This window comes from Protopterus annectens, chromosome 2.part2 (assembly GCF_019279795.1).
Source record: "Protopterus annectens isolate FY-2018-M chromosome 2.part2, PAN1.0, whole genome shotgun sequence".
NCBI classification, from domain to species: domain Eukaryota; kingdom Metazoa; phylum Chordata; order Ceratodontiformes; family Protopteridae; genus Protopterus; species Protopterus annectens.
Window position 1 is genome coordinate 776,640,706 of NC_056730.1, and position 12,447 is coordinate 776,653,152.

At 35.7% G+C, this 12,447-nt stretch overlaps 1 protein-coding gene across 1 annotated transcript in view; it reads right to left on the bottom strand.

Annotated features, from left to right (window-relative positions):
• Positions 1 to 4,952: 4,952 nt before the first annotated feature.
• EDIL3 (EGF like repeats and discoidin domains 3) overlaps positions 4,953 to 12,447 on the bottom strand; it is a 3,472,995-nt gene continuing 3,465,500 nt past the window's right edge. Inside the window, exon 11 of the mRNA XM_044064145.1 lies at positions 4,953 to 10,206. Within this exon, the coding sequence (XP_043920080.1) occupies positions 10,057 to 10,206 (150 nt within the window). The 3' untranslated portion in view covers positions 4,953 to 10,056. The remainder of the gene's footprint in view (positions 10,207 to 12,447) is intronic.

Below are 12,447 nucleotides of genomic sequence, written 5' to 3' on the forward strand. Positions count from 1 at the left end.
AGCAAATTGAATACAGAAGAGGAGAGTTTTGAACTCCAAATTGATGAAATGAGGCAGGAATTTATAAAAGGTGGATATTCTATAAAACATGTAGATACAATTTATAATGAAGTTAAAATAAGTAGGAAAGATAAGTACAAACCTATTTTAGTGAAAATATTGCACCACCTACACGGAATTTAGAAGAGAACAAGAACACAATTAGATATGTGACTTCATTCAATGAGAATACTAGTGAGGTATGCGAGAGTATAGAGAACAATTGGCTTACCTTATTGGCTATGCCAGAATTAAAAGATCTAATAGATCTAAAACCTAAATTTGCTTATAGAAATCAAGAGACACAAACAGAAATTATGCTATAAAGATTTTAGAACTAAAAGTAATGCTCATCAAGGTAGGATGGCAACTGAGAAATGTTATAATTGTAGTTGTTGTGTGAACATTTTTGATTGGGATAATTAATTTATACACCCTAAATCTAAAGAGAAATATTTTTTAAGTGTACAGTGAATTGTAATACATCTAAATTAGTGTATGTGGCAACTTGCACGCTTTGCACAGCATTCTACATTGGGAAAACAATGAGGAGGTTGAAGGAACGCATAATAGAGCATAAGTCAGAAATAAAAAGGAAAGTGTTGACTAATGCTCTATACAAACATATAATGGAACACGATAAGCATAATTTTAAATTTAGGGGTGTAAGTTTAGTTAATACGGATATAAGAGGGGGAGATATAAACAATATTCTTGAACTGAGAGAATATGAATGGATAATAAAGTTACAGGCAGATTCACCACCAGGTTTAAATAATATGGTTAGTATAAAGCCGATACTAATTAAAAAACAGAGAGAGAATTAAAAAACAGAGAGAGAATATATAGTAGCCCCACTCAATGTCCATATATTAACTTGTATATTTTACATCATTTGATTTAATGTTTTGAAAGTTTTTAAATAAGCTATGGTGTTAACAATAAGATTGTATAGGTATGTACAGCTAATTTTATAGTATAGACATTATATAGTATATATGTTTTTAAGAACTATTTTAAATGTTTAATTATAGGTAAATTTTGTATGGCTGGCTGAATCAGGTGATTATATGTAACCTCTATTTAAATCTTTGAAAAAGTATTTTTATCCATGTACTGATGAAGGGTATGAGCCCGAAAGCTTTTCATTAAATATTTGGCGTTTATTATATTGTGGTCTTGGAGGATGTCAGTCTATCACAGGACTGTAGCCAACATGGAAAATTGCCAAGTCATTCTAAGTCCCAGTACCAAACAATGCTACCAGAGATGCACAGCTACCTGTATTTTTTCATATACTCATTCATTCTGCTGTACCTGTTTTATGCAGTTCATGACCACTGGAAAAGTTGAAACCTATTATAGCAGTCAGTGGGCCAAGTCCAAGAAAGTATTCCTAGACAGAATGTCAGCCTATGCCTAGTATTGCAGGGCACGTTCATACACACACACACACACACACACACACACACACACACACACACACACACACACATATTTATGCTAGGAACACTTGCTTGCAATGTGGGTAATATGTCAATCCTTCAATGTGGGAGGAAACTGGCACATTTTATGAAAACCCACAGCAGACGCAGGGAGGACATACAGGGATCAATAAAGAAGACATTCCAGCTGAAGCCAAAGTGTAGAACCAAGTGCTGTGAGGCTGAAATACTAACCACTGTGCCAATTAAGCTGACTGCAGTTAAGGTAGTGACACAGCTGAAGAATCAGCATGATAAGATTAGCAATGCAATGTGTGTGCAAACCCAACCTTAGTGATAACCAAATCAAAGTTCTGGCTCTCAGCTGTCGTTCCACTCCCATAAAAACACAGACTATTCATCAATTATATTTAAATTTGTCTACCAGGATATAGCGCTGATTCAAATGGCCCAATTCAGCTGCAGCCCATGAGTACACACTCAAACAGAAACTTAGCTTTACAAAGCAGCATAAACAAAAACACTATAACACAGCATAATATACACAGTAATAACAGCATAATACAATACAGCGAGTTATAACACCATAGTAAAAAGGAGAACTGTTCAAAAGCACATGAGGCAGTTAACTGAAATAAAAAAGAACTGCAAAAATAAAACATGCTGTGTTCAAAGTAATATAATTATTGACAGAAACAATCAAGATAATGGTTAGTAAAAAATAAAGGCAGCAGTTGTTGTGTGTTACGTAAACAATTTCAATAAATGGGAGACTGTCATCTGAAAAGAAGATTTTTCCTTAGCTAAAGGTAAAGTTCGAGATTTTATTAAGAATAACTAGTTTCAGATCTGTTATGGGTATTACTAGTCAAGTGACACAATTTCCTGTAAAGCAATTCCAGTGTGCCCATTTAAGGAGATGTATTGCAACAGCTGTATAAAATTTTATTTATTTACTTGGAGGGGGGGGGGGTGGACATGCTTCTCACAGTTTGGACACTAATACTGAGACACCATGGCATAACTCACAATATCCAAATGTTTGCTACTTATTTTTAGTCTATTCCTCATAAAAGGTGTGGCACTTTAGGTTCATAGGCTTACTGGCAAATTATTGAGGTCTGAAGTTAATAAATAACAACTGAAACTCAAATTTTGGACTTCATATCCTACAGAAAAAGCATGCTAATGCAAAACCTGTTATTCTACCAACTTTCTATGTTTAAAAGTGCAATATTTAAAGTATGGCCCTGATTTTGTACCACTGATCCCCTATTATTTTTGGCTTTATTCCTAATTCTTGAGCTACAAAATTCTGAGGTATGCATTACAGTCACAGTGATGAAGTTGAAAAAGCCCTGCATTGAGTCAGGGTGAAAGCGCTTGTGTATGAACTTTTATAATAAATTAATTTATTTATAGCTGAATTCAGTGTGCCCGGACCGTTTACTTCATTTCAAGTTTAGTAAGGGTAGTATGAAGAACAGGGCATTACTGGGAAAGAACTGGAAGTTGTAATTTGGAGTCTGACATAATTGCCTTCCTGCCAAAATATATGAAGAAACATGGCTATAAAAACTTCAACAGATCTAAGACTAGAAGGAGGTAAGCTCTCTGCTGAATCGGCAGGTACTTAGCCTTTCTGAGTGATAAGCAGTGATAGTGACTAGAAAGAGGGGAAGAGGGAATTGAAGGTTATAAATCCAGAGATATTATTTTGCTATGGTCTGGAGTGCATTAAGAATCTATTTGGAGGCTGAGGATGCCTTGGGAAGGCTAAATTCAATCCCTGAAAGACGTATATAATTCCAAATACTGCTCTACTGTCAAGGTGATTGGAAATGAGAGACCTTCCATGACCCAAAAAGTAATCTCTCTATTTTAAATTGTTCAATGTGGTAGCTGAAGTTTAGTTTCGATTGTGCCATAGATCAATGTAATTAAAAAATGCTGTTGTTTCATGGAAGTGTGCCTGCCGTCTTTATATTACACTAGCACTTGATACATCCTAAAAGAGTGAAAACCTTTTATGGCAAGAGCTGAACACAGACATATGAGGAAATAGATAGGATATCCTGCTCTGATGCATGTGCCCACTTCAAACATCAAATATGTGAGGTTAGGGTCATACCATAAACTCCCCACATGGCTGCCTGTACTCCTATATGATAGCTATGCCATGGGTTACTTTTGTTCTGGAGAGTGGGGGTGAATGGGCTTTGGTAATGGGTCCATAAAAAGTGTGTGTGTATAATATATATATATATATATATATATATATATATATATATATATATATATATATATATATATACAGATAGATTTATACCCTCTTCCCTTTTCCCCACCTTACTTCAACTGCTTTTTCTTTTTTTTACTGTCCCATTGCTCATTCTAAATAACAGTCTCAACATGAGTATCCGATATGTCCTTATTGGATGATCTCATATGTATCCTTTCAGTGGGCAGGCATCCCAATAACTCTGGAGTTAAGCCTTGTGGCTATCCAGTTCACAATGGCAAAGGAGTACGAACTCATACAAGGAGAGGCAAAAGTGTGCATGGAGCCATCATACTGTAGATAGCTAGTCACAGGCTATAGCTGGAGAAGTAATGTACAGTGACATCAGCAAATGGCATGCATGCAGCCGCACATCATATCCTGGATATCTGTTACAACCTATGGTAGTCTGTGAGCTACTTAGTCTTTAGCAGAGATTGAACAGGCTATGGCATGTCCTGTATCCTTTCACAGGACACAATATCTGGCTGACAGATGTTTCATCTTATCCCCCAAGATACCATTCCTGAACATTTTGTCATAGGCAACACAGACAGATGCCTTTCAATGGGCCAGCAATGCATTTTATTTGATACAATACAAAACCTCAATACAATCAAGATACCTACACAACTAAGTACAATGCATATGAAGTACAACACTTCAATCAGCAGAGTGAATAAATCAAGTAAACAAGCTGCAACATCCCTGTTAATCTGGTATTGTCTACTTCTCTGTCAAACGCAGAAGGGTTACGTTAACTCTTCAAAAAGCAAACAGAATGCTTTCTACCAGTGTGCAGTACACAGGTCAGCAAGGAACAGTACAATCCAACGTACAAGAAAAGCTCTTTCATCACAATAATGAGATTTCTGCATTTACCATATGTAACTACATTCACCACACATATGTACTGCAGCCTTTCAGCAGCCGCACCACCTTTCTTCAGTCTGAAAATGATTTACTACACATTAATGGTCTCAAGTGCATCTTCTATAGCACTGGGAATACAGCTTAGCACAAACATCGCATGGTACTTTCACAGATGTCATCACTGCCAAACTGCCTAAAAGATAAAAGGTTAAAATACAATAAAGGCTAGATAGTACAGTCAGCATGACAGAATACCAAGCGTATGACTTTACATTCAAAGGAGCTGCGAGTAAATAATGGCAACTAAACAGAAGTTGAATTTTCAGAAATTTTATTAGTAAGACTGAAGACCACACAAGCTTATACAGATGTTGCATTAACCTGCAGGACTGGAGTATATACAAAACATTACAGTATTACAGCTGAAGAGGCTGCAGCTCAGACTGTTACATATTCAGCTTTCTAGGTTACACAGTTCTGCCATTACCTCATAAGGACTGAAAATTTGTTTTATTTAGAAAATGCCACCTTACGACATTCAGATTAGCGAAAATGAACATTAGAATTCCTTAAAACCTTTCAGAGGAAACACAAACAGAAATATTTAAAGGAGTCCAACAATGGAATTGTGAATAGAGTACCAGAGTACCTGGAATAACACATTATGCAGTGCTACAGATGTTTACTTAACTGCAACTACCTTATCAACTACCTTATTTTCCAATATGCATAATTGTATGTGCTAGTGTGGCCAAAGCTGCAACTAACATTCCAGAGAGCCAACAGTATCTCCTTTTGGCAGATTCATCTCTTTTTGTTCACAACGATGGGTGGCTGTGTTGCCTGTTTAAGGATCACATGCAAACCCCTGATCCTCAGAACTCTATAGTTTTCCATTCCAAACCACATGAATATGCACTCCTGTTTATTATTTAACTATTTAATGGTTTAATTCAGGACAAAATAAACATTTGTTCAAGAAAAAAAAAAAAAAACATTCGATGTACTTGTTATTGGTAGCATGTTTCACACTTTTCCCATAAAGGCCTTTTTAATTTATTTATTTAACTTTTTTGCAAGGTAGGCTCATTGGACATAAGCATTCCTTTTCAGTGGTGATCCAGGAGCACTGCCAGGTTGCACAGTAGGCACCTGGACACTGAAGGGAATCAAACCCCAGAATACAGGAAGCAGACAGTTAATAGTTCATAGCCTTAATCCTCAGCAATACCTTATCATACCCACACAAAGCAATGGATGGACTTGAATGGCATCTTAACAAGAATAAAAGTACTTATTAGAGGAACAATTAAATGTTTTTAGTCTACAGTTCTTGCAGCCATTTGATTTTGTGTTATTTCTTCTATGTCAAATACAGGCAACTAACATCCCATATACCAACATGAGTGCTCTGTAAACCTTTCAGTGCAACTAAAACCTGTATAAATACTATGTTTGCTGCTACTGTGGATACAAAAACTGCAAACAAAATTGTGCTGTCAGTAAACGAAGGCAGGAAGAAAAAGGAGGATGTCTGACTACTCTCCACATTGCACCCCAAAAGTGCAACTAGTCCAATGTGAGCATGAAGGGCACCTGACTTCACCACATATTTTAAATATATATATTTTTTTCTCAGCTTATTGAGATCTAGACATCCTCCACCAAATTCACTGCTGGAACATCAGGACCAATCATATCAACAGGATTTACAATTCTGTGACAGGAACGTTTAACCAATGTAGATGATCTCACAATTCTGGAACAGGAACATTTAGCCTATGCACATGATCTTACTATTTTGGACAGGATCATTTAATTCTAAGCACATTATATTACAAATTTGGAACAGGAACATTTAACCTATGCACGTGATATTACAATTCTGGGACAGAAACATTTAATTCTATGCTCACAATGTAAAAATTCTGGAGGCAGACCATTTAACCTATGCATGTGATCTTACAACTCTGGAACAGGCACATTTAACCTATGTACGTGATCTTACGATTCTGTGTCAGGAGCATTTAACCTATGCATATGATTTTTACAGTTCTGGGACAAGAACATTTAACCTATGTACAAACCTTAAGGATCAGGTGTGCTAAGTAGAATGTCAAACTGGTGTGAACTGTGGTAGTCATTATTTCTTTTCCGATGACAAAATAGGTGGAGCTTATTATTCATTCATGCACATTAAGCATGTACAAGGCTGCCCATGCCTCAAATTATTACGACTCAAATTTATAACTTAAAAAATGAATACAACTGTTCACATTCAGACTGCTGTCACCTGGCACTTAGTTAAGTCATACTAGCGCTGGATTGACATTTTCCCACAATCATATTAAAATATGCACTGCTTATTCTAAAAACAGAGAGTAATGTTACAGCAGGCAGGTGAAAGTCTTGTCTGATGATTAGACTGTTAGCTGTATCCACAACACCACACAAAGTAATGCCATTCCTTCTGGTACATATTGCTGCGCTAGGTTAAGTACAGTACTGAAATGTCTAATAATGTAACTGCTGTCGTATACTTACTGGGGAATGTGTCAAAAGAAGGAACTGTAGAGCTCCACCTCCAAATTTTCACTTTAAGAAACATGCTTAACATAGTATAACATATTAAAATGCAGTCATTATTACATGTGTAAGTTGCTTAAGCACACATTAAAATAAGGCAACCCATTGTGTATGTGAAGAAAAGTAAGTGTGGACAATGTACTGTACAGATTCATACTCCTGTGTAGCACACTGTTGGTGTTGCCACTTACTGTGATACTGTGTAAACTATAAAGGCAGGACTGCTGAAGCAATGAGATACCCTCATAGAAATGCATGTCACAGGTAATCTGCAGTACATCAACATGGCGACATATGAAAGGCTAAAACATGTGACTAAATGACACGCCAAATCCAAAAGCCAAGTCATACAAGTCGCTCAGCGTTTTAATCACTGGCTATAGAATAACAAATTCATAAACTGGATTTTGTAAGGTTGACACTTAGCTGCTCATATTGCAAGGCTTGGATAACGTCTAGACAATACCAAAAGTGAAGCAATGAGAGGTAAATAATATGTGATTTTGGCTACATAAAGGTGACACATCAGTACAGAACTTCAGACCTATCAGTATATGACAATGAAATAAATAGATGCTCTTGTTTTCTTCTCGTTGCTCGATCATTTAGACAAGGCTAACTCAGTATACTGCATTCAAACAACATGTATATAACCTTGTTAACTTGTACTTAATACAATTATTTTCTCCTTCATTTGAAAACTAAAACTGCTATATTTATAAATATAATTGCACAAATACAATTTTTGTACCAGATGGTTGCCATATTAAGTGTTGCTATAACTGGTCAACTTGCAAAGCCATCTGTCATTGCAATTTCCAAGGAATACAGAAAACTGCATTTTCATTAGATACAAGGGTATTTCATAATCATAGTAACATGCTATGTGATATTGTGTACATTGCAGCAAAGTATTTTTTCTTGTGTTTGCTGAGGTATGAGGCAGAATGACCATCAAAATTCTTGCCCGGTTATATTTTTCTGGCCACATAACAGACATGTGTATATATATATATATATATTTACATACTACAGTTAGGGAATGTTGTTAATAGATTTACAGACAAGACAGTTAACAGTCTAGTTGAATTTGTTGTACAGCACGACTAAAATTTAATTTAGCGGTATTGTACTACTCTCTCAAACTGGTATAACTGAACAGTTTCTTTTTAACGTTTCATGATACAAAATAAACCCACTCAAAACTCCACACACAAACCTCTGAAAATATACATATTCATACATTCTAAAACAATTTCAAGTAAGTTTTGTAGTGAGTCCATTGTTAACTCTCATTAATAATGTAGTATTTGATAACCTTTCATAAATCTTTTTCAGTTGATGAAAAGCAGATTAAAAATTCTGGAAACAATATTTAAAAATATTGACCTTCAATTTTTAAAACATGCATCTCTCAAAATGTGTTTTAATATGACAGAATACCAGAAATATGCTTGATCCAGGGAGTTACATCGATAAATGAAACCATTTTATTTAAAATTAACATGGCAGAATGCTGTTTTGTAGCCATACCATTTGGTGTATTTATACAACCGAAATACAATATAAAAATAAGTTACAAAATTTAACAAAAATTACAACTGTGTTCCTTAACACTCTGCAATGTATATCTCAATGTCCATTTAACAGACTGCTTATCACACAAAGATACTGGATACACAGGAAAAAAAATGTCCAGAGCACATCAGTAAAGTGGACATGGGGCCTCATCACAGGATTGCAGCATTTTAGCTGAAGAGTACATAACTTTTGTGTGAAATAATACCCTCACAACAAAACTATGGAATAAGAATCCAATGTAATGTCATAAAGTTGTAGTACAGACAAACATATACTTTTTTTTCTGACTGAATCACTTTATAATTCCCATCACTACCTCCACTCCCTTTGCCTATTTCTAAACTTGGATGCTTGCACAGAGAATGAACTGTGTCTTTAGCGTTACTTGAAAGACAAATGTCAGATTTTTGTTTATGCAAAAACACAGTGGAATGTATCAATTTTTTTTCATGCACTTCAGTTAATGGGCCTAGCAGAGATAAATGACAATTTGTGTTGGGGTGCAACACACTGTAGTTTCAAAATATTAACAAATCTGCACACAAATTGTACACTATAATTAAGTGATCAAAATTCAGTTTTCAGCCTGTGTTTAGACAGAGTAGGGCATTGTTTCTGTAAAGGGCTTAAAAATAACTTCAGACATGCAATTAAGACATAAACATCATTATATTTAAGTCAAGGTGTATGACATAAATGTATATCTTGATAAGCAAAAGTATATGATGCTCTAAGACAACTATACACTCACTGAATAGTTTAATATACAAATACAACTAAAATCAGAAACAGCATAGTGTTAATAGGCACAATGGAACCAATTCTACAACTAGGTATCCAAGAGGCAACTCACTGTGGAAGCATTTAGAGTTCCTGTCACAAAGGTGTCTTTTTAACTATACACCTAACTCATGACCTCAAGACCTCCCCTGGCTACTGTCAAATCTTTGATTTAGAATGCATTTTTTGTGAAGGGGTACTACTTGTTACTTAATATAAAAAAGGTGAAGAAAAACAGTAAAAGCGAGCAAAAGTATATTCCACACTAATGCTAACAGAAGAAAAATAAAATAAAAAATGTATGTAAGAATTTGATAGCAGGCTTAGAACACTTTACAAAATACAGGTTTCTGGCCTACCATAACTGAGCACTTGTTTATGACACCTCATTTGCTTTCCTAAATGTTTTGCACAGTTTTTTTAAGGAAACTTTTAAGCAGTATTCCAGGAGTTAACAGAAGCAGTCCCTTATCACTCCTCTTCTGTGCAGCCCAGCAACTCTGCTCTCAAAGTGATCCTGCCGTACCAAGACCAAGGAAGAATTCTGAGGTATCGTGCATAGATAGGAGGATTGATAACATTCTTTCTGTGGGTGTCATTGTCAAAATTTCCTTGGAAAACCTGTTGGTTAAGAAGAAAACATACTAATTAATTATCTGAATACAATAAATGTAAGCAAAATAAATAAATCTGGTAAAGTGTAACAAAAATTCTGCAATTAAAAATTAATTCTCAAAAGAATATCCTGGTTATTGGAATTTTCATGTTCAGGGATATGTTCATAATTATGCGAAATTTCCAGTGCACATGAATAAGGTTGCCAAATCTGCACAGAAATTGTGCACTATAATTAAAGTGATCAAAATTCACTTTTCAGCCTGTGTTAATGTAGTGCAGCAGTCAGTGAAATAAAGCTGATGCTCTGAACTAAGCAAAAAAGCATTTCATTTTAAATAACTGCTTCCACTTTACTAAATATTGTATTATCCAGGGTTGTTGATAATACTGACTGACATCTTCACACTATAAGCAATACTGTTAATAATGAAGAACTGCAGAATACATTCCCTATTCATTTCCAATTTTGCTGTCTTGAATCCATATTACCAAACAAAGACAGACAAAAATGGTTTAAAAATATCAGTCTCCAAGAAGAATAATCTATTGCAAAGTCACCATTACAAAGTAAAGGAAAGATATCCAAAAGATGTATGGGGTCTACATGGATGCATTGTCGACATAATTTTATTAATTTATTCTCTAACACTCATTATATCCTCATCAGGTTTGCAAGGGAGCTGGAAGAATTCTTTACCCGATACCTCATATCCAACTGAGGGTCATGAGGGAGCTGTAGCCATTCATTCTCCAGTACCTACTTTATCCTATTGAGGGTCACAGAGGATTTGGAGCCATTCATTCCCCAGCACCTATGTTATACTATTGTGGGTCACAATGGAGCTGGAGCCGTTCATTCCCCAGTACACACTTTATAGTATTGAGGGTCATAACTGAGCTGAAGCCAATCATTCCCCAATACCAGTTTCTTACTACTGTGGGTAACAAGGTACTTGGAGCCATTCATTCCTCCATATCAGTTTTATCATACTGAGGGTCACAAGGGAGCTGGAACATATCCCTCCACGCAAGGCAAAAAAATAACCCTGGATAGGTCCCAGTCAGTTCCAGGACATGCACACATTCTTTTACAAACCTCATTCATATCTAAGAGCAAATTAGAAGACCAACAATAAGCCTTATGACATATCACTGGAATATGGGAGGAGACTACAGCCAGCAGCAAAACAGCACACAGAGAGATCAATCAGACAGCACAAAGGCACCTCAGACAGGAATCAGCTCAGAGAAGCAAAAGCTTTGAGGCAGCAGTGTAAACCACTGACATGACTGAGCCACTCTAATATAACTGTAAGACATTCTAAATAACATTTAATGGAGGCTTAACTTTCAGTGTTATTAATTTCTAGAATGTTTTAATATTGAGAAAGTACAGGAAAGTACAGAATGGAGTCAAAAATAATTCTGTTTGGGTATTACAGTTAATAATATACAAACAATTATCATATTTAAACTAAGATCATTATCACACTATTGGCTTTCATTTGTCATTAGGATGTAAGAGCCTAAATTAACAGGGCAGGAAGGTGGAAGAGATTAAAATGGTCATGCATTGCATGACTGAATAAATTATGAACTAAGAGCTATAATTGATTAATACTTGGCATAATGGTAAACTTCAATTAAAGTAATTAGCATAACAAATGTATGTGATGGATGGTAGAAACTGGCTTCCTGCCATAGTGGGCCACTTATAGTTTGTTCTTGTCTTTCAGGCATTGTTTTTATCTAAACCATAACCAAAGCTACTGCTCCATTTTAGTTAACTTTCAGCCCATTAGCTTGAAATGGTTAAACAAACAAATCCGGAGTTTTGGTGTGATATAAGCCCATCTGCTCAACAGTATTTCCAGGGGAAATCCATCCTGTTGAAAATTTCAAAAAGAGCATTGGATACATTTGTTACTATAAGGGATGAAAAAACAACAGTCTCAGGGTATCTAGTACCACATTCTACCACCACAAAAATCTACCTATTACCTCTAGTGCTTGGGGTATTAAGAGGCCCACAATACAACTGCTGCTCTCCAAAACAGCTCCTCACTAACAGGCAATGGCATCAGTATAGCCTTAGATTTGTCTCCTGTGTTGCCACTCTTCTGACACTACTCTCATGTCTTGTAGAGGTCTTTCACATCTTTTGCAATGCCTAGACAATAAAAAAATAGTGCATAAGCCTAGTCTTTAGATGCTTTATGCCCCAATGGTCTGAGGTTTCATGGC